At 43.2% G+C, this 26,576-nt stretch overlaps 1 protein-coding gene across 1 annotated transcript in view; it reads left to right on the top strand.

Moving 5' to 3' along the window:
- Positions 1-26,576, top strand: part of PTK2B (protein tyrosine kinase 2 beta) — a 170,208-nt gene that overhangs the window by 81,014 nt on the left and 62,618 nt on the right. The window contains 1 exon segment of the mRNA XM_043985136.1: positions 15,872-16,111. Coding sequence (XP_043841071.1) covers positions 15,908-16,111 — 204 coding nt within the window. The 5' untranslated portion in view covers positions 15,872-15,907.

Here is a 26,576-nt window from a genome sequence, read left to right as displayed (position 1 = left end):
CCTAGTCCTCGGTTTCCTTATCTGTAAAATGGGGAGATTTGATGAATGGCTTCCGAGGTTTCTTCTAACTGGAGGCTGAGGATGCTGTGAGCATATTTTACAAAGGAAGCAGCTGGGACCGGGATATGTGAAGCAGCTTGGCCCGAGCTGTCCAGCTAGCAGGTGATGGTGAGAATGAGATCCCAGACTTCCTGCATGCTCCTTCCATGCCCCACACTGTCTCTCTCACAGCAGCTCTCCCCTTGCCCCTCACCCACCTGGTTTGTCAGCCCTAGGGTGATGTAGGCACTTCACAAAACACAAGATTTCCCTTGTTTCTGCATTGACTGGGTGATCTGATTCTTCAATCAGGATGCCTCCTTTGTTCAGGGATGCTGTTGGCTCGAGAGGGTGAGCTGGACAGCAGCTGAGTCCGTGTCTCCTAATTCCTTTTGACGTTATTTTTGACAGCCTTCTACATGCACTTAGGTACTTAATAAATGTTTCTGAGGGTAGCCCAGCCAGGCACTCAAGAATAGAACACTGAGGGTGGGAAGCTAAATGGTGCTCAGTTTATACTGTGGGAGGCAATGCAGGGAAAAGGGAAGAGTCATTGACAGTTCATAGTAGCTTTATAGCAGGTAGAATGTTGGAGTGGAACTCAGGAAGATTTGGGTTCAAATCTGGCTGGGCAACAATGGGCAAATCTCTTAACCTCACTGAGCCTCAGTTTCTTCATCTGTGAAATGGGGATAATAATGCCTGGGGTACCTATCTGACAGGTTTGTGGTGAGGTTCAAAGGATACCAGGTAGGCCAACTGCTTTGCAAACATGAAAAGCACTCTATCAATGTCAATTTATGTTACTATTCATTGACAAACATGAGATATGGCATCCTGAGGGGCAGAAGGGGGCTTGATTTGGGCAGAATGCAAAGAGGCAGAAGATTTAGTTGCATGTCTTTCAATAAGTAATCTCACTTCTCTGAACCTCAGTTTCCCCTTCTGTAAAATCAGGGGGTAGGACTACTTAGCCTTGGAAGTCCCTTTTTGCACAGAAATAGGTAGAGAATGGGCCTCAGGTTCAGCAAGACCTAGGTTCAAGTCCTGATTCTGATTCACACTTGTGTGGACAAGTTACCTAACTTCTGATTACCCAGGAAGCTTTTTAAGACAGAACAATTGCAGACCAGTTGCTAATCTGTATTGGCAAAGGAAGTCTTACTCCCTGGGAAATTTCCTTTACTGGTGAAATCACAGGTTCTCCCCCCTCCCACCTTTCCCAGTAGACTCTAAGCTCCTTGAGGGCAGGGACTGTTTTGTTTTTGTCTTTTTTTCTCCAGCACCTTGCATAGTGCCTGGCATGTGGTAGGCTTTGGATGTGGATTTAAAAGAGTTGGCTTCCCTTTAGTACTTGGGAAGACTTTTAGTCGGGCAACCACACACTAATACACACATATATAGCTTTCACCATTTACCTCTACCTAAGGGGGAAAACAGATTCTGAGACTTATCAGAACAGTCAAGTTCTCATATATCTGTCCTATGTCCTTCCTTCCCTTGCCTTGCCCTTCCCTCCTCTGTGTCCTCCTCTTCCTTCCCCTCCCCTCCCCTCTGTGTCAGGTGCTCTGGACTCCCCCTTCCCTCCCTGTTTAGCCTCCCTGCTTTGTGTCTATGGGGAGACTGTGGGAAAATCGTTTGTTATCTTTTAACTCTGGCTTCCTGTGTGCTTCAGAAACCTCAGCAAAAGCAGAGCTGTTGAGTCTGCTAAACATAGCCTTGTATCTGGTATAGTGGGAAAGCCAAGTATTTCTTTAAAGACAGTAGAACAACCAGAAATAGAACCCAGGTGTGGTGACACCAGTGGCTTCCTCCCAAGCCATCTCCCCTCCCCCGGTGCCCTACCTTCTACCCAGTGTTGGTAAGTATGGCCCCTATATGTGCAGTCCATTCAAATGCATCTGCTGGGTGGTAGCTAAGGTGAGCTCAGGTGGGGTGGGGCCCCTGCATCAGGGCAAGGAGAAAGGAGAACACAGCCCAAGGAAACCCTGTGAGGTTCATTTTTATTCTGAAACTTTTTGGTGCCTTTTGTTCATCTTCTCCATTCCTTTTTTGGCTGCCTCCCCCTCCCCTATCTCCCCCCCCCCAAGGTCCTGGCTGCCTTGATTGTGCTCAGGAAATCCCATTCTTTTCTGGGAGGTTCATAGGATCCTACATCTAGTAGAGCCATCTAGCCCAACTCCCTTGTCTTACAGAGGAAGAAAATGACACTAGAGGAGGTTATGTATGGGACATCTCCCGGGGTCACATAGCTAGTGTCAGAAGTGAAATTTGAACTAAGATCTTCTCAAGTCCCTTAAGCTATATCATATCTATGCCATAGGCTCTGGAAATCAGGAGTTGAGTTTTTTCCCCTTGGTATTTGATTCCCTTTGGCCCTAGAAGAGCATAAGCCGTTTGAGGGCAGGGACTGTTCTCAGTTTAGTCTTTTTGCCCCCAGGGCCCATCACAGTGCCTGGCACTGGACAAGTGCTTAGTAAGCATTTCTTCACTTGAATTGAATATAGTTCTACTCAGTGTAGAAAACTTAATGAAAATCCTACTGCAATCAGGTAAGAAGCTTGAACCTTTCTTCTCCATTTTCTCCAGCGATTGAAATCCTAGCCATTTTACCAAGCCTGGCTCAAATAACACCTCTTCTGTGTAGCCCTCTATGTTTCCCTCCCTGCCCCTCACCTCACCCAGGCAGAAATGATTCCTTCCTCAATCAATCTATAATCATTTATTAAGTACTTATTAATACAGCTAGGTGGCACATCCAGTAGAATGCCGGGCTTGGAGTCAGGAAGACTCATTTTCCTGAGTTCAAATCTGGCCTCTAATACTAGCTCTGTGACTGTGGGCAAGTCATTTAACCCTGTTGGCCTCCATTTCCAAACTCTGCAAATGACCTGGAGAAGGAAATGGCAAATCACTCCAGTAGCTTTGCCAAGAAAATGCAAAATGGGGCCACGAAGTGTCAGACACGACGGAAAACAACTGAACAATCACCAAGTTCTTACAAAGTCTCAGGTACTGAGCTGGGTCCTGACCATGCAGAGGCCAGGAGTTCACATTCCAGGAGAAGAAAACTTATATGCAAAATCAGAACAGGGGGAGGTGAGGGAGGGGTGGAGGAGGTGGCACTTGAGTTTAGCTTTGCAGGAAGCCAGTGATTCTAAGAGACAGGGGCGAAGAGGGAGTGCATTTCAAGCAGGAGGGACAGTCAGGAGATGGCACTTAACAGCACATTGTTCAGTCTTCTCCTATGCCCCTTCAACCATTAATTTATTTTCTAGCTATTTGTGCCTATGAATTAGGTGGAGGCCCTTGTTAGCATAGCTGATAGAACATTAGACTTGCAGGTTAGGAAGTCTTTCAAATTTTGCCTTTGACATTTCCTAGCTGAGTGACCATGGATAAGTCACTTAAGCTTCCTGAGACTCAATTTTCTCATCTGGAAAATGAAGATAATACCTATAGTACTTATTTCATAAGATTACTGTAGATTCAAATGCAGTAACATGTCAGTTATTGTATCATTATTTCCCCTCTGGAAATCCCATTACCATCAGGAAAGAAGCTTGGACATTTCTTCTATAGTTTCTCCAGCAGCTGAAATCCTACCCACCCTGTACACTGTAAACTCTTTGTTTTATTTTGGTTTTGTGAAGCAATTGGGTTAAATGACTTGCCCAGGGTCACACGGCTAGTAAGCATCAAGTGTCTAGGGCTGGATTTGAACTCAGGTCCTCCTGACTCCAGGGTTGGTATGCTATCCACAAGCTACCTAGCTGCCCCCCCCCCATTTTTTGTTTTGTTTTTGTGAGAGCTGTAAGCTCTTTGAGGGAAGAGATAAAATCTTATTTGTTCCTGTAGTGCCTGCTCACAGTAGGCATTCCATAGGTATTTGGTTGTGTTTTTTTGTTGTTGTTTGTTTTTGTTTTTCCATAGGTATTTGTTAAACTAGACTGTGAGCTCCTTGAGGGCAGGAACTGTTTTTTGCTTTTCTTTGTATCACCAGAACTTAGCAAGGTATCTGGCACATAGTAGACACTTAATAAATGCTTGTTGATGACTTGAATTTCAGTCAAGTAAACACTTATTAAGTGCCAATTATGTTCCAGGCACTGTGCTAAGTGCTGGGAATACCAAAAAAAGCCAAAAGAAGCCCTCAAAGACCTCATAATTTAATGGGCTAAAGTCCTTAAGGTCAGGGACAATTTCATTTTTGTTTCCATCCCAGGGCCTAGCAAGATGCCTGGCCCATAGCTCAATAATTGTTTATTGACTACAGAATGAATGTTAAATTAAACATCCTCATCCTACCTAGCATTTATATGGTCCATTAAGTTTGGAAAAATGAATTAACTAGGCCAGTAAGCTGGGAAAATTCCTGCCACCAAACTAAGGAGATTTTTAACTTGCAAAGTCTCCTGGGTGGGGTCCCCCAGAATTTTCAGAGTTCTGTAAAACTTCTTTTGCCAGCAAAGGGGCTTGGGCAAGGAAATTAGACCCAAAGGGGAATTAACAGGAACCTCATTATGTTAAAGGGAACGCACCAGGCTGGAAATCCGAGTCCTAGCCTCTTGGTAGCCTTTCTAAGGATGGGAAACCTTATAGCGATAGTCTTGCCTTTCCCCATTCAGCACAGCTCTTGCTGTGTGTAGAGAGCATCATACCAGACTCTGACAGAGGTTAGAGAAGACTGTGGAGTTTGTGGTTTAGAACAAAGAGAAGACACATACACAGATACCCATAATAACCAGGTTAAATGCATCCGTGAGTGGCTTTATTAGGTCCAAATGGAAAGGTCAGCACTGAAAGCAAGGATCAGACAAGCATTCATTTCAAGTTCTAATACATTTTACACATTCCATTTTAGGTGATCCTTGCAACAGGGGCCGCTAGATGGCATAGTTGATAGAGTGCTGGGACCGGAGTCAGGAAGACATCTTCCTGTGTTCAAATCTGTCCTCAGACACTAGCTCTGTGACCCTGGGCAAGTCTTTGCCCCAGTTTCCTCATGTGTAAAATGAGCTGGAGAAGGAAAGGGCAAACCACTCCAGTATCTTTGCCGAGAAAACCCCAAGTGGAGTCACGAAGAGTCAGACATGACCAAAGAACAAGTCCCTCTGTGAAGTAGTTATATTGGGTGACTTGACTAAGGTCACACAGCTAGTAAGTATTAGAGCTGGTATTCAGATTCAGGTTTCTAGCTAGCTCTTATTGCTAAACTATATCCATCCTCTGGGATATCACAGATCAAGCGTTTTGAAAAACAGTCCAAATTTTATAAAGAATAATTAACATTGTATAGCTATATAGTAAGCAATCAAAAATTGTCCCCTACAGGACAGCTAGGAAGTAGAGTTTAAAAAATAAAAGCTAGGGGACAGCTAGGTGATGCAGTAGATAAAGCACTGGCCCTGGATTCAGGAGGACCTGAGTTCAAATCCGGCCTCAGACACTTGACACTTTTTAGCTGTGTGACCCTGGGCAAGTCACTTAACCCTCATTGCTCTGCCCCCCCCCTCCCCAAGTGAAACTGCCCCTGCCTTCAAGGGGTTTATATTCTATTGGGGGTAAGAGGAGGAGGGAAGGGGAAGATACTCAATATGTGCACAAAGTAAATTCTAGGGTAATTTCATGGGAAGGGGCACTAGCAGCAGGTAGGATTAGGAAAGGCCTCATGTAGGAGGTAAATATAAGGGAAGGAATATTGGACTTGGAATCCAAAAGACCTGGATTCAAATCTGCCTCATAACAATAGTAATAATGTTGTTGTGCAGTCGTGTCCAACTCTTCATGTCCCCATTCAGGGTTTTCTTGGCAGAGACACTGGAGTGGTTTTGCCATTTCCTTCTCTAGTTCATTTTACAGATAAGGAAACAGGCAAACAGGGTTAAGTGACTTGCCCAGGGTCACACAGCTAGTGAGTGTCTGAGGCTAGATTTGAACTCAGGAAGATGAGTCTTCCTTACTCCAGGCCTGGCGCTCTATTCACTGAGCAACCTAGCTGCCCTCAATAGTAAGAATAGTTACTCTGTGTCAGGTACTGTGCTAGGTGCTTTACAAATATCACATTTGATCCTTAAAACAACCCTAGGAGGTTGGTGCTACAAGTATTATCATCTTCATTTTATAGTTGAAGAAAAGGAGACTGAGAGAGTTTAATGATTTGCCCAGGGTCCCACAGGTACTACAAGGTGTGGAGGAGGAGCTGAAGCCAGGCCCTCCCGACTCCAAGCCCAGCACTCTGTCTGTCCCTGACTCCTGATGTCTCTTCAGGTAAAGAGATCAGCTTACAGTTTTAGCCCAGGGTTAAATTTTTTTGCTTGGGTCCACTTGAATTCTTTTCCTTAATGACATTAGGGAGGCTAAAAATATAAAAACGTAATAAAATTCACAAAAACTCAAAACCCCAGACCTCAGTGACTTCTAGTAGCCAGGCCAGAGATAAAGATTCCTGACCAGTTAAATTCTGTGTATTCAAATAGTTTCCAAGTTTGCCCCATCCATACTCTTGGTTTCACAACTTTGTGTTATGCAACCTATCCACAAAGATACCACCAAAAATGAAATTAAGATTATTTTATCTTGGGAAAAAAAACCCCAAACAAACAACTATTGTCAGCACTATCAAAATGGCAAATATGGAAATAAGAATAAGAAAGTGCTTAAGAATAAACAGTGTCAGGTGCGGCTAGGTGGTATACCATGAATTGAGCACCCGCTCTGGATTCAGGAGGACCTGAGCTCAAATCCAACCTCAGACACTTATTAGCTGTGTGACCTTGGGCAAATCACTTAACTCCAATTGAATAAATGGTGTCACTCATTTGCTAATAGGAGAAGCAAAAACAGTGAAGAAATTTCAACAAGTCTTAGCCTCATTTCAGAGTGAGCACAATTAGAATTCTTCCCTGCCAGTCTTCTCTAAGTGAAACACCATATAAGGAAAAGTCCCAATTACCTAATGTGTATAGTCACTAAGTACTCATATGTATGGTGTATCCAACAAGGCTGCTTCAGCCATTCTGGCCCTGTGCTACTTTTCCCCACCTCTCTTCTGTACTCCCTGCCACTCTTGAAAAGCATTTTTTAGACTTCCACTTCAGTGGAAACCCTGCTCTCCAAATTCAAGTTCCACCAGGATGGGGGGAGTAAATCCCAGGGTGCTTAGTAAGAGTTTAAACAAAGGGTTTTCTTTCTTTCTTTCTTTCTTTCTTTCTTTCTTTCTTTCTTTCTTTCTTTCTTTCTTTCTTTCTTTCTTTCTTTCTTTCTTTCTTTCTTTCTTTCTTTCTTTCTTCCTTCCTTCCTTCCTTCCTTCCTTCCTTCCTTCCTTCCTTCCTTCCTTCCTTCCTTCCTTCCTTCCTTCCTTCCTTCCTTCCTTCCTTCCTTCCTTCCTTCCTTCCTTCCTTCCTTCCTTTCTTTCTTTCTTTCTTTCTTTCTTTCTTTCTTTCTTTCTTTCTTTCTTTCTTTCACAGGGTAATGAGGGCTAAATGACTTGCCCAGGGTCACACAGCTAGTAAGTGTCAAGTGTCTGAGGCAGGATTTGAACTCAGGTCCTCCTGAATCCAGGGCCAGTACTTTATCTACTGCACCATCTAGCTGCCCTAAACAATGGGTTCTTAACCGGGTGTTCATTAATTTAAAAAATACTTTAATAACTATTTCCTTTGTCATCCTTTCTATTTCATTTTATACATTTAAAAACTTTATTCTGAGAAGGGCTTTATAGGTTTAACAGGATTTCCAAAGGGATCCAAGTCAAAAAAAAATAGTTAAGAATCCCTGCTTTAAACGATTTCCTCCACTTATAGGGGAATTTGTCTGAACCCATCCAAGTAGCCTGTTACACAACCTTGTTTCTTGGAGTTGGATTTCGACTGCTAGAATCTTGCAGCTTGAGGGGACCTTCAGAGGTCTGGAGGTGCTATATATGTGTAAACTATTATCTTATGAAGATATCATATACAATGCCTCAATTTAAATATAGAGTAAAATATAAAAACTGAAACTCAGAGAGGTTTAATTGAATGCCTCGCTTAGTGTCATGTAGCAAGTAAGTTGTTTTTGAGATAGGATATAAAGTCATCGAATCAAACCTCTTACTACATGCAGAGAAACAAGGGCAGCTAGACGGTGCAGTGGATAGAGCACTGGGCTTGGAATCAGGAAGACTCATTTTCCTGTCTTCAAATCCTGCCCCAGACACTTACTAGCTGTGTGACCCTGGGCAAGTAACCTAACCCTGTTTGCCTCAGTTTCTTCATCTGTAAAACAAGCTGGAGAAGGAAATGGCAAATCACTCCAGTATCTTTGCCAAGAAAAATCCAAATGGGGTCAACAAAGAATCAGATGTGACTAAAAAATGACTGAACATCATTGTAAGCACCACTAGCTATGTGAGGCCTTTCTGGATCCCCTCAGCTACTAATGCCTCATCTGGCACCAATTTCTTTATCTTGCATATATTTTATGCATATTTATTTTGCATATACTTATGTGCGGATGCATTGTCTCACCTTGTAGAGATATGCTTCTTGATGGCAAGGGTTATTTTACTTCATTTTCTGTAGCCTCAGTGCCCAGCACATAGTGGGCACTTAATAAATGCTTGCTTGTTTGACTGATAAATGAACGAGGTTAATTAAGTCTGTTCAGAACCTTTTTTCCTATAGGAGTGTAACTGAGTCAATAGTCAATGAGGAAGCAGGTTGTACTATTACCATTATTTTAGGCCTAGTCTGACATCTTTTTTAATGCTCTGGTTGACTGCTCATGTGTATGATGGAAAGGGAAGAGTAGCTGTGAACTTTACTTCAGACCTGGAGACAGGTTCTTCACTGGGCTGTCTTCATCTACAGGTACCTGGACTAATCCCCTTCCTCCTTTCTCTTCTCTTTATTATTCAGATAACATCCCTACTTCTAGGTCCAGCTTGAAGAGTCCTCCAGGAACCTTGCTTACCACTCCAACCTGCCTTGTGTGTTCCCACTGTTTCCCTGTCTTCTCAATGAAATTCATTAGTTCTTTGATAAGTATTTATTAAGAACCTATTATGGGCATAAGTCCTCTCATAGACTTGTTAGTTTAGAGTTGGTAGAGACATGCCCCAAACTTGCTCCCTCGTTTTATAGATGAAGAAACTAAGGGTCAGGGAGCTTCAATGACTTGCCCTATATCATCCTGGTAGTGAATATCAAAGGTAGGTTTTGAAAGCCCATCGTCTGACTCCAGAGTCAGGTCTCCATCCACTGTTAGCCCCTTGGTGGAGGGGTGGGGGAGAAGAAAGCTTCTATATTTGAGAATGAAGAAATGAGAAAGCATTTATTAAATGTTTACTTACCCTGTCTTGTGCCAGATGCCATGCCAAGCTCTGGAAATGCACATATAAAAAGCAAGATGATACTTTCCCTCAAGGAGTTTACATTCTCATTGGAGAAAAGAATTGGGGAGTTATGATTGGTGGATTAGTGAAGAGGTAATGGAAGGCTGTTTAAAGCATGAGGGACTTGAATAACGCCTTGAAGGATGGGAAAGAATTGGAAAGTTGAGGTATGGGGCATTTCCTATGAGCATGATTTCCTATGAACATGAATAGATGTTGGGAGGCAGAAATAAGTGTGCTATATTTGGGCATGGACCAACCTTGTTGGAGTGTAAGGCTCATGTTGGAGAGCAGTGGGATAAAATAGTAGGAGATAATAAAGAAGGCTGGAAAAAAAGGCTGGAGCCAGACTGTGAAGGGCTAAATGCCATGGTAAGGAACTTGTATTTTTTCCTAGAAGCAACAGGGTGCCATTAAAGTTTCTTGAGCAGGGGACTGATATGGTCCAACCTGAGCTTTGTGAAGATTATTTTGGCATTTAGATAGAGGATGGATTAAAGAGGGAAGAGAGTGGAAGCAGGGATACCATTTGGGTGGCTGTTGCAATAATCTGTGGTCCAAACTGAGACAGTAACTGTGTGAGTGGGGAGCAGGGAATGTGAAAGATGTGGAGTTTGAATGGATGACTTGGCAACTCATTGGATATGGGGATGAAGGTGATCAAGGATGATTCCAAGGCTGAAGTTGGCATGCTTACAAGAAGTTAAGACAAGCAAAGGTCAGAGTGAAACTAGTACTACAGCAGCAAGGACAAAACCAGGGGCGTAGGGAAAGTCAGACTGAGTCCAGACCCAAGAAATCAGTAAGTGTTGAGGCCCATGGCTAGGCAGGACAGTCAAAGTCCAGGTAAATAGTCCAGTCCTAGTTGATCTACAGGAGCAATATAAAGAGGAGGAGAGTAGATGATAACAGAGCCATTTCAAGCTGCTTTAAGCCTCACTCGTGTCCACTGAGATCCAGTTCTGAATTAGATTGGCCTGGAGGCTTGTAGGGGATGACACCTGAAAATAGCTGTCTGGGTGATGGGTATGGGGGTAGAGAGCAAAGGCAGTCCCCTGACAGAAGATGCTCACTAAGAAAAACTGGGCATAATCACCCTCTTGCTGGCTCCTTCCCTTGCAAGTCAGGGGGACATATGTATAGAGGTGGGGAAGTGGTTTGCCCAGCGATGGACTCTCTGAAACTCAGGGCATGATTGCAGCTCCAGACTGGAGACTGGAAGGATCTTGGAAGTTTGGCCACTGCCCATAACACTACCTACTGCAAAAGCCAGTGTCACTGAGAAACACTCATGTTCTTCTGTGTGTCTGAAAAGCCACTGCCCTTTCTGGTGTGAAGGACCTCATTTCAGAGAACACAGAGTCTAAGAGGGGAAGTGGTTCAAAATTAAAATAAAATTCATCATATGCTGGTCGGCGCTCTGCCCACAAGATAGCTATTGTGGTCAAAATTCCTATACTTAAATGGTCCCCCTGCTTAGAGTCAGAAAATACTACAAGATGGAGACAAAAGGAACTGGAGTAGTGTTTTAAAAGAGAAAGAAGCAGGACCTAGCACTATTGTGGGGGTCTAGGTCAGAGATGCAGAGCTGGAAGGGAGCTAGTCCAACACCCTCATTTTACAGATGAGAGGTCCAGAGGGATAAACAGCTTTGCCCAAGGCGACATAGGTACTGAGTGTTAGGAGATGAGATCTGAATTGTCAGCCCGGAGAAGTCCACCCTTCCAAATGCAGACGAGTCCAAGCAGGGTTGAAAGCAGAAAAATTTTATTCGGAGGAAAATCAGACATTCGTGCTGAGGCCCCCAGTACAAGGCACAAAGGAGCTCCCAGCTCAAGAGTGGCAGGGGAGATTTATGGTTGAAAGCACAAAGGAGAGATTCAGGGAGGGGTTGGGGAAAAGAATGGACAATTTCTCCAAGGAACAGGTAGACATAGAAGCAGGATGTTTTGTAGGGACAGTTGACCACAAGGCTGGTTTAGGCCAGTTTGAGGTCGGGGTGGGGGCACAACTCAATAAGGTCAGCCAGTGAACACCAGCAAAGGTGTCTGGGAGTGAGCAAGACTGGTTTACTCTGTGCCCAGTGCATCTGCCTGGTAAGATAACTCATAGAAAACAGACATATTAATCTCAGGGGTACTTCCACAGAACCTAGGTCTTCCTCCTCCAAAGCCAGTGTTCTTTCTCCTGTACCATATCTAATGGAAATATGGAGGCCCTGGTCAAAAGGGCAGATTAAATTTCAGCACAACAAACTAAGTGCTATGCTAGGCAGCACACTAAATACAAAAGTGAAGGGGACGTGGTTCCAGCCTTCATGGAGTTTATAACCGAGAAAGGGCAATGAGACACACAAGAAATTATAATACAAGACAGAAGAGGGTAAGCATTGTTGGAGAGGGGTGCAGAAGATACCATGGGAGCACAGCAGGATAACAACAAGGCTGATTGTTGGCTGGGACGGCTCAGAGGTGGCTCATAGCCTTGAGCGATGGATAGGATTGGATAGGAGGAGAGGGCAGGGCATTCTAGGCTAAGGGAACCCCATAAGCACAGACATCGAGGAAAAGAATGTTTCCCTGCAAATAATCCACCATGATACCAGTGAATAGGAATAGAGGAGGGCATGTCTTCCTTAGATCCGCAGTAGAAAGAGCATGAAGCTTTGGAGTCACAGGACATCCCACTTTGACCACTGACACTGTCTGTGTCTGACCAGAGAACGTGTGTCTCCATTTCCATTTGGAGGCATTTCAATGGTGCTTCAAACTGATTAACTCTTCAGCTTCTGGACAGGGTGTCTCTTAGTAGTCAAGTGGCTCTGATTGGGGGTAAGGGAAGAGAAGAGAAAAAACTCATTGTCCTCTGATATGGGCACAAGGATCATACCACACACAGCTGCTCCCAATCTGTACACACTCAAGGTGACAACCCATGTTAGCTGCCTCTGGGGCTGGCTGTCAGGCTTGGGCATAGAAGGATGTCTTGAGGGGTGGCCAAATTTCATCTATGCTCCCATTTCAATTCAATCAGAGAAACAGGTTCACTCTATGTAAGGGAACTACGGTTCCCTGGGCTCATTCACATTAACACCTCTTTACCTCTGTTATCTGTCCTTTGGTCTCTGTGACAATATATACTAGAGGGGATGGGATGGAATTCAGTTGGTCAAAGAACAGCTGTATCCCCAGCCCCATCCTCACCCCCATGCCTATTGAAATACATGTTGTTTCTCTGATAGATTGTAAACTCTTAGAGAGATGGATGACTTCCCCTTTGTCTTTATATCTCTAGTGTTTAACGTGGTAGATGGGTGAATTGTTTGAAGCTGAGTGAGAGGTATCTTTGATGGGCAACCCAGATGATGATGTCTAGCAGGCAAGAGGTTCTGTGTGGCCTCTCTCACCTGCCTTTGCTCCATGGCCTTTCCAACCCCGGGCCACCCATCCTATCGTTTGGTTTTTTCTTGGTTTCTCTCTCTCCTATGTCCTCCTTCCCTGTCATTCCTTCAACCTTCTCCTGTTTCTACTGTCTCACTCTTCCCTTATCCTACTCTACTGCTTTGAAACTGTATTACATACTGTCTCCTTTCCTGGCAGCTGTCTTTGTCAAGCCTGGCACTTCTGCCTTTGGGTACAGTGTGGGAGTGGGAGTGACTGTGACAGAGCTAAATCATCAGCATCTGGTGGAGGGATGAAAAAGCCCGGAGGCAAAAGTCCTGCATTCATTCATTCATTCATTTATTCAACAAGCATTTATTATATGCAAGGTACTGTGCTAAGAGGTAGAGATACAAAGACAAAATGGAAAACGGGGCTTACCTTCAAGAAGCTTCAGTTGTTAAGTTATGGTGGGGAGGGGAGCAAGAACATGTTTATAGACTATATAAAATATGTCCAAAATGAACACAAAGTAATGGAGGGGAGGTACTAATAATTGGGAGAATCAGAATAGACCTCATGTTCCTCATGTAGGAGTTGGCATTGGAGCTGAATCAAGAAGGAAGCTTGTGAGTCTAATCAATCAATCAAAAAGTACAGTGACCCAAGAGTCTTAGTGTAGTTTTAAGTTTTAATAGCTTAGGACTACACTTTGGAATGCCCTGTATTTATTAAGTACCCACTATGTGTTAGGTGGCTAGGTGACTCAGTAGACAGAGCTCTGGGCCTAGAGTCAGGAAGACCCAAGTTTAAATCCAGCCTTAGACACTCACTAGCCCAGTAACCCTGGGAAAGTCATAATCTTTGTTTGCCTTAATTCACTGGAGGAGGAAATGGCAAACCACTCCAGTATCTTTGCCAAGAAAACCCCATGGAGAGCATAGTCCATGGGGTCATGAAGAGTCAGACACAACTGAACAACAACACTCTACAAAACCAAAATGAAACATTTCCTGCCCTTAAGGTTCCTATATTTTATTTGAAGAGCCTGTGTACACACATATAAATGTATACAAGGTAATATGTGTGTGTGTGTGTGTGTGTGTGTGTGTGTGTTGGGAGAAGGGGAGAAGGACTAGTAATTGGGAGGATCAGGAAAGGCTCTCACATAGAAGACTGAGCCTGAGCTGTGCCTTGGAAGAGTTTAGGGATTCTAAGAGGTAGAGGGGAGGAAGGATGGCATTTTAGGCAATAAGTACAGTCTGGGCAAAGGCACAGAGGTGGAAAATGAGCATTAAGAAGGTTGGTCAGTAGAGATCATGAAGAAGAACAATGTATAAGGCTGGAAAGGTAGGGTGGGGCCAAGTTGGAAAGATTTCTAAATGCCAAACAGAAGAGTTTGCATTTGGTCCTCAAGGAGCCACTGAAATTTACTGAGGAGGGGAGTGAATGGTCAGACCTGCTATTTAGGAAGCTCACTTTGGCAGCTGACATGATGGATGGATGGATTGGAGAAGGGGGAGCCTAAAGTTGAGTAGACCAATGAGGAAGCCATTTCTATAATTTATCGTAGGAGATGAACTAGCGCGGGGGCCCCATGAGTAGAGGGAAAGGGATAGATGTAATAAGCAGGACTTGGCAACTCATTGGATATATGGGTTGAGGGAGAGTGAGGAGATGAGGGTGACTCTAAGCTTCCAAACTTGAGTGACTGGAAGGCTGGTGACATCTCCCCAACAGAAATAGGGAGGCACAAAGAAGGGTGAATTTGGGGAGAACCCAGGTGTTTGCTTTAAACATATTAGGTTTAAGGTGCCCATAGGACATCCATTTTGTAATGGCTGATTGGCAGGTGGATGTGTGGGACTGGAGCTCAGGATAGATTTGTAAGGCATCTTCATAGAAATGATATTTAAACTTGTGGTGTCTGATGAGGTCACCGAGAGAGAGTGCAGATAGGCAAGAGAAAGAAGGCCCAGCACAGTACCTTGGAAGACACCTACAGGGCAGGAGTGGGATAGGGATGATGATCCAGTAAAGAAAACCACGAAGGAATGTTCAGACAGGTAGGAGGAAATCCCAGAGAGATCTATGTCATGAAAATTCAAAGAGGAGAAGATCCTGGAAGAGAGAATGAGGAAAGAGTGAGTGTATTCCAGGCAGAGGAGGCAGATGGTACAAAAGCATGGGGACCGGAGATAAATGTCATGAGCAGGGCAAAACAAGGAAGCCAGCCGTCTGGAGTGTAGATGGTGGGAAGGGTAGGAATGTGGGGTAAGCTTGGGAAAGTAGACTGAAGCCAGAATGAGAAGGGCTTCAAATACCAACCAAACAAAGGCATTATCTTTGATCCTAGAGGAAATTCTGGAGCCTCCCAAATAGGGTAGTGACAGGGGGAGAAGTGTGCTTTCTGAATATCAATCGATAGTTGTGTGGAAGATGTATGAGACACAGAATAGAGGTGGCTAGGTGGCATAATGGATAGAGCAGCAGCCCTGGAGTCTGCTAGCCTCAGATACTTCTTAGCTGTGTGACCTTGGGCAAGTCATATAACCCTGATTGCCTCTAGGAGAGACAGACAGATTCATACATACATACATACACACACACACACACACACACACACACACACACACACACACACACACACACACACACACCCCGGGGGTAGGGGCAGAGAGAGACACACACAGACAGAGACAGAGAGAGACAGAGAGAAGACTAAGACTCAAGGCAAATGGGAGCTTTATACATAGGCTATTGCCAAAAGTCATTCCACAGGTCACTTAAACTTTTGGGCCCCATTTTCCTCATAGAAAATGAGGATGGACTAGATATTCCCCAAATTCCCTTCTGGCCTCAACTTCCGTGTTTAGGTGACTCATGCTGTCTGAGTTTACCTCCATTTCCCTAATCTATAAAGTAGAAAAGATCACTTTTCTATACTTCACGGCTTTCTAGGGGAAGCTTCAAGGACAAGAGATGGCCCTGGGGTGTGTGGGTTTGTTCCCCAAGGGGAGGGAGCAGCTCTGCAGCGAGTCTCATGTGGGCTCTTCGCTTTGTTGTCTCCTAACAGGACTGAGATGCACTGGCCCTAGTGTCCTCTGGAAGCATGTCTGGGGTGTCTGAGCCCCTGAGCCGGGTGAGGGTGGGCACCCTGCGCCGGCCTGACGTCCCCCCAGAGCCAGTGGTGGTGGTGCCTGTGGATGTGGAGAAAGAGGATGTGCGGATCCTCAAGGTCTGCTTCTACAGCAACAGCTTCAACCCTGGGAAGAACTTCAAGTTGGTCAAGTGCACTGTGCAGACAGAGATCCAGGTAAGAGCTGGGCATGAATGAAGTGAGCTGAGCTAGTCCTTCAGTTTAGAGTCTGAGGCCCTGGGTTCAAATCCAACCTTATCCTTTAATGGTTGTGTGCCTTTTGAACAAATTCAACCACTTGGGGTCTCAGTTTCATCTTCTGTAAAATGAAAGAGGTAGACTAGTTGATCTTTAAGATTACTTTCGGCTCTCCACCCCATGATCCTTTCTTTCCTTTAAACAGACTCAGCTCATCTTTCCTGGTTCAGGTATTTCCATACCTGGGAAGAGGAAGCATGGAATTTCCTTAGGGAACATCACCAGGCTTGGCCTCCATGTTTACTAGGCTCATTTCCTCTCTCAGCCTAAGAATTTGATTCTAGGGTAGTTCAGTTACTATAGCATACTGGACACATGGTCCTCTGGGCTCTGCCTGAAGAGAGTGAACCCACCACCTCTGGAGGGAGCTCTCCTTGTTAGGAAGTTTTAGCTGGCACCAAGTCTACATTTTCTTCTTTGTAACTTCCACCTTTTGTTTCTGGTTCTGCCCTTCTGGGACTAAACAGAACAAGGCTGATTGTTCTTCCACATGACATAGCCTTGCGCATACTTGAAGACAGCTATTATGAGCCCCCTGAGACTTCTCTTCTCCAGCTAATCAGCTCATAAGACTTCACAGGACACAGACTCAAGGTCCTTCACCTCCTAGTTATTGTGTCTACACAGAAGACTCAAATATATATGTGTGTGTTTCTACATATACACACATATATGTAGTGTGTGTATGTATATGTGTATATTCTGTTATGTATGTATAATTTTCTTTTATTCATTAATTTTTATTGATTGATTTATGTGCTCCTGGGAGCAGCTAGGTGTCACAGTGGATAAAGCACAGGTCCTAAATTCAGGAGGACCTGAGTTCAAATCCAATCTAGACACTTGACACTTACTAGCTTTGTGACCCTGGGCAAGTCACTTAACCCTCACTGCCCCGCAAAAAAAAAAAAATGTAAACTCCTTCTGAGAAAGGATTGTTTCATTCTTTGTACCCATATCCCCAGCACCTAGCACAGTGCCCGGCACATAGTAGGCATTTAATAACTGCTTACTTGATTTGCTATTCTCTAGCTTATCCATATCATTCTTTTTTGGGGCGTTGGCAGGGCAATGAGGGTTAAGTGACTTGCCCAAGGTCTCACAGCTAGTAAGCATCAAGTGTCTGAGGCCAGACTTGAACCCAGGTCTTCCTGAATCCAGGGCTGGTGCTTTGTCCACTGTGCCACCTAGCTGCCCTCGATCCAAATCATTCTTTCTGGTGTCCTTTTTTTTTTTTCCCTTAGTCAGGCAAGTGGGGTTAAGTGACTTGCCTAGGGTCACACAGCTAATAAGTGTTAAGTGTCTGAGGCCAGATTTGAACCCAGGTACTCCTGACTCCAGGGCCGGTGCTCTATCCACTGCGCCACCTAGCTGCCCCATCCATAATCATTCTTAAGCTGAGGAGCCCAGGTCTAAATTACATACTCCATATCAGGTCTGAGGAGGGCAGAGTCCAGTGTGTCCATCACTTTCCTATTCTTGGAAGCTATATCCCTCTTAATGTAGCCCACACTTGGAAACTGTATGACTTTGGATAAATCACTTAACCTTTGGACTATTACAGCAACATTCTGGTTGGTCTCAGCCATACGCCCACTCCAGTCCATCCTCCACTCAGCATAGGTCTGACCGTGTCACCAGCCTCTTCCTCACCCAGTAAACTCCAATGGCTGCCTGTTACCTCCAGAATCAAATATAAAGTCCTTTTTTTTTAATAGTCTCTCTCTCTCTCTCTCTCTCTCTCTGTGGGGCAATGAGGGTTAAGTGACTTGCCCAGGGTCACACACCTAGTAAGTGTCAAGTGTCTGAGGCCGGATTTGAACTCAGGTCCTCCTGAATCCAGGGCTGGTGCTTTATTCACTGCACCACTTAGCTGCCCCTAAAATCCTCTTTTTAACATGGCTCCTTCCTACCTTTCTAGACTTCTTACACCTTACCCTCTCCATGTACTCTGTTGTCCAGCTCCACAGGCCTCCTTGTCGTTGCTCAGACATGCCTTTTTACTGGCTGCCACCTGTGAGATATAAATTGGATATTAGATCATAAATCTACCCTACTTAACCTTTCCCTTAATTTATCTCCCAGACTAGTAAATGGAAGAAGCTTCTGGTTTTCTAGATAGACCTTTTATTGTATGGTAGTCACAAGGTGATGTTGATTAGAAGGATAGGAAAGTAGAAATACAATACAAATCGTCTTAAGTCTAGGCTTAGTCTATATTCTGTATAAAACTCACCAAAACCCAAGGCCACCTTTGGGGAGAGAGACCGAGTCAAGTGCGGGCCGAGTCAAACTCCAGTCCGCGTCTGTCTGTGCAGCACAGGCAGGAGACCAGCGGAACAGGAAAAAAGCCCCCACTTCCGTTCTCTCCTTGCCTTTTAAGCTCGCACCCTGGAAGTCGAGTGCTCAGCAGGCAATCTGGCGTGCGTCACAGGCGGACTGGTGTGCATAGCTCATGCTGTTGGTCTCCTCCCCAAAAGGGTGGTCCTAAAAAAAACTAGCGTCTCTCCATTATCTAACCAACTGTTAAAACTTTTTACCACATCCCCCCCTTTTGTTCCTCAAGACACCAATGCCTGGAATGCTCTTCCTCCAGGCCCCCCTCCACCTCTTGGCTCCCCAGGCTTTCTTCAGGGCTTGGCTCAATGTTTACCTGCTTCAAGAGACCTTTATCTCCTATGTCTAATGCCTTCCTCTGAGATTACCCCCCCCCATCCTCACTGCATATATTTTGTGTGCACGAGGTTGTTCACATGCTTTCTCTCTCCAATCAGCAGGTGAGCTCTTTGAGGGCAGAGATCATGTTCTTTGCCTTTCTTGGTATCCCCAGAGCTTATCGCAGTACCTGGCATATAGTATGCACCTGATAGATGCTGGTTGACTTGATGATTTGTTAATTTAAACTCTCTAATCCTCAGAATCCCCATTTGTAAAATGAAGGGGGTGGATGAGTTGAACTGTAAAGTCTCTTCTGGCTTTGTCTTTATGATCCTGTGAATGCCCCCCGTAAGCTGAGCCCCGTTAGATGGCCCAGTCTTTGTTTTTCCAGGCTTTTGCAATCTCTCCCTGCTTCTAGTCTCTCCCCACGTGTATGAGTCCTTGCCCGTATGTTTACTACTTTAGGAAACCATTTCCCCATCAAGCAGTCTCTGTGGATAAAGGCCAAAGCAGTAAGATTTGATTTTTCTACTGGCAGTACAAACTTCCTAACAATGAGAGCTTCCTCAAGGGGCAGTGGATTTGTTCTCCTTGGAAGTCTTCAGGCAGAGGCCAGAGGCTCATTTTTCTAGTAAGTTATAGAAGCTGAATGATCTAAAATCAAATTGTTAGGCGGAGAAAGGCAAAGATTCATACCAGGTTCAGGCATTTCCATACCTCAGAAGAGGTAGTATGGAATTTGTCTGGTTTTCTTTATGGTACATCTCCAGACTTGGCCTCTATGCTTACTAGGCTGATTTCTTTCTGGGGAAGCCCATTTCACTTTTTTTTTGGGGGGGGGTGTTAAGTGACTTGCCCAGGGTCACACAGCTAGTAAGTGTCAAGTGTCTGAGGCCGGATTTGAACTCAGGTACTCCTGAATCCAGGGCTGGCACTTTATCCACTGCGCCACCTAGCTGCCCCATCCCATTTCACTTTTAAAAGATTTTAACTATGAGGAAAATTTTCTGTTGTAAATAGAAAAATGAATTCCACTAGCCTAAATCCTACTGCTTTGGTCAGTATCCATAGAGTCTGTTTGATAGGGGAACAATTTACTAAAGTCGTAACCAATCTTGACTAATAAGGACTGACAGTGAAGCATACCTCCTTTTTTTTTCAGTACAAAGGTGGCAGACCATGGCTGTAGAATGAGGCCTACGTTGTCAGGCATGGCTAATATGTTGATGTGTTTCGCTTGATCTTACTTCTTTGTTACAAGGCTTTAAGAATTCTCCTGGAAAGAATGGAAGGAGGTGTCATTGGGAATTAACAACAATTAACAATAAGAAAGAAAAAAGCACCAGTAAAACATTTTTCAACATCTCTAATGTTGCTGGGGAAAAGAAGGTATTTTAGGCAGAAGAATGGGATGGCTAAATTTGCAGAGGCAAGAATGTGCACAGCATTGGTGGTGGTGAGAGATATTGAGTTAGTCAGTCTGTCTGGCACAAATCATCTGTATAGGGAATAGTAAGGTGTGGGGTTGGAAAGGTAGATAGGGATCAGATTACCAAGGATATTGAATGCAAGGCTGTGGAGTCAGGCTTTATTCTATAAGTATTTGGAGAACTGAAGATTTTTGGCAGGAAAAGAATGTGATGAAATCGTTATTTTGGGGATATTAATCAGGCTGTGGTATTCAGGATGGATTGCAGGGGGAGGATGGGACTCTAGTTAGGAGCCTATTGCAAAAGTTCTGGTCTGAGGTTCTAGAACCTGATTTGAAGTGGTGGTAGCAGAGAGAGGAAGGAAGATGTGTGGAAAGAAAGCAGGATGCAGTATCAAGTGACCCAGGTTCAATCCCGATGCTGTCACTCATCAGTCAACCAACAGATGCTTTCCTAAGTACCTATATTTAGATATGGTGGGTGCTTTATTAATAAAGCGCCCATTATATCTCAGATACTGTATTAGGGGCTGGGGATACAAAGTCAAAAGTGAAACATCCCCTGCCCTCAAGGGGCTTCTATTCTCTCAGGGAGACAACATGTATGATCTAAATACATACATACGTAATCTATACAAGGTAATTTTGGGGAGGAGGCACTATCAGCTGGGGTGGGGCTGGTGAGAGAGATCAAGGCGTTGGGAATGCCACCTAAGTTGTGAGCCTGAGTAACCTGGAGGATAGGGTCATGGATTACAGTCTGCTCCCATGGGATACCTGCCTCTCAGTTGTCCATTGGGGAATCTTAAGCTTTTGTTCTTCTGAAGCAGTATTATTCCATCACCTGCAGTCCCATAACATCATTGGAAGTGTGTTGGTTGCTCTAGTTAGATGCTGCTAAGACATACAGGCTAAGGGAGCTGTGCTGGACTTGGTGCCTTAGAAAGAACATTTACAGGAGAGAGGATAGAAGAAAGGTTTCAGATGGTCAGAAAGAAAGTCTATGGTACAGTGATAGAATTGGAGAGCAGGCTGCAGCAATTGGGTCTATTAAAGTGGAAGGCAAAGTCAAGTGAGATCTGCTTCTCTTAGAATGGTGAAGGTGTGTGTGTGTGTGTGTGTGTGTGTGTCTTTGTATGTTTGTGTTTATGTGAACGAAAAGGAGGGAGCCAATGGAGCGGGGGGGGGGGGGAAGAATGAAGATGTTTTAACATTTCCTTTTACAAGCTGATAGGCTAGAAACAGCAGCATTGGCATTATTGTCTTGGGCCATCGCTAGCAGAGATTTTCCAAGGTTTTGAAAAGGGGGTTTTGGCCAGGAGGCATGACACCCCCAAACGGTAATCTGTTCCTCCTGTACCACAAGTGACTCCATTCATTACGCACTAGGGTTTGGATTCCCCACATGGATTCAAGATAAGAATATAGTTTTATTGTATGTGTCTGTGAAGGTTCTTTCCTACTCATTCAAATCCATTGAAAGTTAACAGTGGTTGTGAATGGAGCAAGTATAGAGAACTATGTCTTGGTTCTCTAACTAGACTCTAAGTTGCCCTGTAGGAGGGCAAGGAGTATGTCTTACATTTGGAAGGTAGTGTGGCATAGTGGAAACGACACTGAAATTAGAGTGAAGGGAAACCAGAGGTTGAATCGAGATTTGACACTTAGCTGTGTGAGCATGGGCAAGTCACTTAACCTCTCTGTGTACTTCAAAGTCCTCTTCAGTAAAATGAAGGGGTTGAGCTAGTTGGTCTCTCAGGGATCAGTCAGATTGAAATCTGTGATCCCTACCCAGCATCTTTCTGGTCTTGCTTTTAAAAGAAAAAAGCATGTAATAATTCTACATTACTTTCTCTCTCTTTTTTGGAAGTTTTATTGATATCTTTTTTACATCAATTATTTTGGGATATGTCCTCTCCCCAACTTCCAATCAGTGAGCCTTCCCATGTAACAAAGAAAAGCAGTTAAGTCAAGCCAATTCAGCTACATCTTCTAACATTTTATGCAACATTCATACCCATAGCACCCTAATCCAAAGAAAGAGAAAGGCATTTATAGCTTGTTTAATTTAACTTTATAAGACTAAATTGTTTAAGCTACCTATTTCTTATTTGGTATATTTTATATTTTTGTAGGGTAATGTTTTGTTAAAAATTGTATTGTAACATCTCAATTTGATTGAAACCCTATAAGTTGTTATCTGCAATCATTTAGCCACTGCTCTGCTTAGCTGTCAGTCTCTTGTCTCTTTCTTCAGCAATTGTAAGGTGGTTATCCTTTCATTGGGGAAGAGAGATCCCCAATTTTGGCGATAACAAAAATGTTTGAGGTCACATTTGAACTGAGGTCTTCCTGATTCCAGGCCCAGTGCTTTTTCTACTGTACCACTTTTTTTTTTTTTTTGTGAGGCAATTGGGGTTAAGTGATTTGCCCAGGGTCACACAGCTAGTAAGTATTAAGTGTCCGAGGCCAGATTTGAACTCAGGTCCTCCTGAATCCAGGGCCAGTGCTCTATCCACTTCGCCACCTAGCTGCCCCTGCTGTACCACTTTTTAAAAAAAAGTTGAATCATTGTATCTGACTTGTAATGACCCCATTTGGGGTTTTCTTGGCAAAAATATTGAAGTGATTTGCCATTTCCTTCTCTAACTCAATTTATAGATGTGGAAACTGAGGCAAACAGGGTTAGGTGAGTTGCCCAGAGTCACACAGCTAGCAAGTATTTGAGGCTGGATTTGAACTCAAGCCCTTCTGACTTCAAGCCCAGCATTCTATCCATTGTGTCACCTAGCTATCCTTAACTCTAATTTCCCCTTCCCCAATTAAAAACCAAGAGGGGGGAAAACCCTTGTAACAAACAAGTCAGATATAACAAGTCCACATGTTTATCCAAAAATGTTTGTTTTCTCCTGAACCTTGCATCCATCACCTCTCTGTCAGAGAGTAGATAACATGCTTCATCACAGGTCCTCTGGCTACGTGGATGGTCAGATTAAAGTTTTTCAATCTTTCAAAGATGTTTTTCTCCATACTGTTGTTATCCTTGTATAACTTGTTTTCCTGGTTCATTTTCCATCAGTTCATACTACCCAGCAATCTCTGAAATAATCTCTTTCATCATTTCTTAAGGCTCAATAATATTCTATTATATTCATATGCCAAAATTTCTCAGTCATTATCCAATTGATGGATACCTCCTCAAATTCTAGTTCTTTGCTTTCCCTTTTCCCTATTAAATTCCTTATTCAACATTGGGAAATTTGTTTTACTTGTGGCCATTTCTTCCCTTGTATTTTCCTTTTTTAACCTCCTCTCCCCTCCCATATCTCTGCTTATTTGACTGTTGAGTTTGATGTACTTCTACACACAGCTTGTGTATGCATGTGTGTTTTCAATCGTCCTTTGTCTATTTCGTATAAGAGTAAGTTTCATCTGATGCCTGTTTCCTTCATTTATATTCTTCTCATACCCTCCAGTTATGAGAAATAGCAATTTCTATCCCCTTCTTCCTCTTTTCTGTATTAGTGAGTTCCTTTTATGTTTCTTTCATTTTCCCTTCTTCAGACCCTCAAAATAAAACCACTCCACCCCCCCACATCCTCTGTTTTTCTTATTTAATTCCCACAATATCGTTAAGATTACAAAGGGATACTTGTTTCTTTTCCTATTAGGATCTTAGTACTACATCACATTTAATACCCTCCAATTGTTCTAATATATTTACCTTTCTAGACTTTTCTGGACTCTTTTGTTTCAGTTTCAAATTTCTTACTCAACTCTGGTCTAGTCATCAGAAATACTGAAAGTTCCCTATTCCATTAAAGGTCCATGATATTGTTTTTGTTTTTTGGGGTGTGTTTTCCCCCCCAGTAGGATTATACTCAGATTTGGAGGATAAGTTATTCTTGGTTGCAAGCCTATATCTCTTGCCTTTTTGGAATATTGTATTTCCAGATCTCTTTTCATTTATAATAGAAGCTTCCTGGTCTTGTGTGATTCTGAATATGGTTCTTTGGTACTTGAACTATTTCTTTCTGAATGTTTGATTTTTTTTTTTTTAAATGAGGGAACTCTAATTTTGGCTATAACATGCCTGGGACTTCTCCTTAGGGCTCCCCCACCCCCACCCTCCAGCGGTGGTCAGTAGATTCAGTCTATCTTTAATTTTCCCTTTGATTCTAATAGATCTGGGTAGTTTTTATGATGTCTTGAAATACAGTATTCAGATTAAAAAAAAACATGTTTTTTCGAGAATCTAATGATTCTCTATTTAAAAATGTGTTCTATAAACACTATTACATACTACTTTTTTTGCTCAGAACCATTTCCGATATTGGAGGAGATACAAATTTGGGTCCCTGCCTTAGGGGAAGCACAATATGTTAGGGAATAAGATGAAAAGATAACTATAATATTGCAATATTGCCTAAGTGAATTATAGGGGAAACAGAAAGAAAGGGAGGCTTCAGGTGAGAGGAGAAAGAATCTTACCAACAGAGTTCAATGATTCTTAAATTTTTTCCTTCTGGCCCATTTTCCAGGTTAATTATTTTTTATATTAGATATCTTATATTGTCTTCCATAGTTTAAATCTTTTTATTTTTGTTCTAATATTTCTTGCTGTCATTCAGTTATTGATTTCTATTTGGTCTATTCTAGTTTTCAGGGAGTCTATTACTTGGTTAAAGTTTTTGACTTTTTTTTCTTATCAATTCTCCTTCCAATTCTTTCTTCTTGAGTTTTTATTTTAATTTAAAAATATCTCGTGGTATTACTTTCTTTATGGAACACATTTTTTTTTTCATTTGAGTCCCTTCTTACAATTGTTATGGAGTTACTCGCTTTTTCTTCTGGATGGAATCTACACTATCCACAATAATTCTTTATATTGGTCAGTATTTTCTTTGATTTACATATCTCTCCAGCATTAGTTCCTGAATTGGGGTTTTGTTCCAGGGCCAAGCTCTGTCCCATGCTACAACTTTTGGGGGAAGGGTGGTTGACCTTGCTGACCTTACCCTGAGTCCCTTCAGTCAATGTGCTGACCACCTCCTCCTGAAATTTAGGCGTCCCTTAGATCTATGAAGTTAGATAGAGATGCAACTTCAGGTCAGAAATGCTAAGGATCTCAGAGACTCTGGGCCTGGGCTGTCCCCAAATCTGAACACAGCTGCCAGCACTATTCACTGCTGTTCTCTGAGACCTCCAATGTCCCTTTCCCTGGGTTTTCTGATTACACTGCGTCTTCTGACATTCCTGACCTTCCAGGGTCTTTCTTAGGGAAGCTTCTACTCTTGCCCACCTCTGGACAGAGAGCCTTGCAGACACATGTGTCTCTGATCAATCTGGGAGGACTGCAGATTGCTTGTACTAGCACTGAATTTGCTGACATCCCCCCCAATTACTATTGCCCATGAGCTAAAAGGGTCTTTTTGTGTATTTCTGGGTGGAAAAAATCCACTACTATAAGTTTTTTACTTTGGGTTTCTTATCATTATTTTGTCTATTGTGAATTTCAGGTTTTTGCTAGAGGAGGTATGTGGGAGCTTGGTATTCTCCCTCCTTTTCAGGCAACCATCTGCCAAAAGTATGTAGAGACTGACATTCTAAACCTTCCAAGGAATCAATCAATGATCACTGCCTACACAGTACTAGGGAGTACTACACAAAATGGAGCAAAACACAAGGGTCTTAGAGTTCCTTGAATATCTTCTTTCATCTTTGTATCCCTAGCAACCCAGAACTCATCACAATGAATTGCCCATAAATGTTTAATAAATATTTTGTCAGATTAAGGAGTAAAGAGATGGGCAGGATTTGGCATTTAGGAAGAATTAGTCTTTGTATGGTGGAGTTAGGGCTCTCACCTCAGCCTTGTAAATGGCTTCCAATTCAGGAGAATGTGATAAAGCTCTGGAGAGATATAAAGTTCAATGAGATTACTTCTGATGGACAGGGAAGAGAGTAGGCTGGAAAACTGGGAAAGAAAACGGGTATTTGAATTGTATTTTCAAGGTATGCTTTTGAAGGATTGGCAGGCTTTTTCAATAGACAGTGATAGAAGTAAGAGCATTTCAGGCAAAGGGTGAAGTGATTGGTGTGTGTGTGTGTGTGTGTGTGTGTGTGTGTGTGTATAGAGGTTGTTAATTTTATCAGTGTAAGGAACTTCTATTGTGAAACTCCCTTCACCAATACAGGTATGCAATTTACCCATAATTTATAAACTTGGGAAACTTGATTAGACCATTGAGAAGTGAAATGAAGGCTACGTAGACATATGTGGTAGAGGCAGGGCAT

The sequence above is a fragment of the Dromiciops gliroides genome, chromosome 2 (genome assembly GCF_019393635.1).
Source record: "Dromiciops gliroides isolate mDroGli1 chromosome 2, mDroGli1.pri, whole genome shotgun sequence".
Lineage (NCBI taxonomy): Eukaryota > Metazoa > Chordata > Mammalia > Microbiotheria > Microbiotheriidae > Dromiciops > Dromiciops gliroides.
This window is presented reverse-complemented; position numbering and strand designations above follow the sequence as displayed.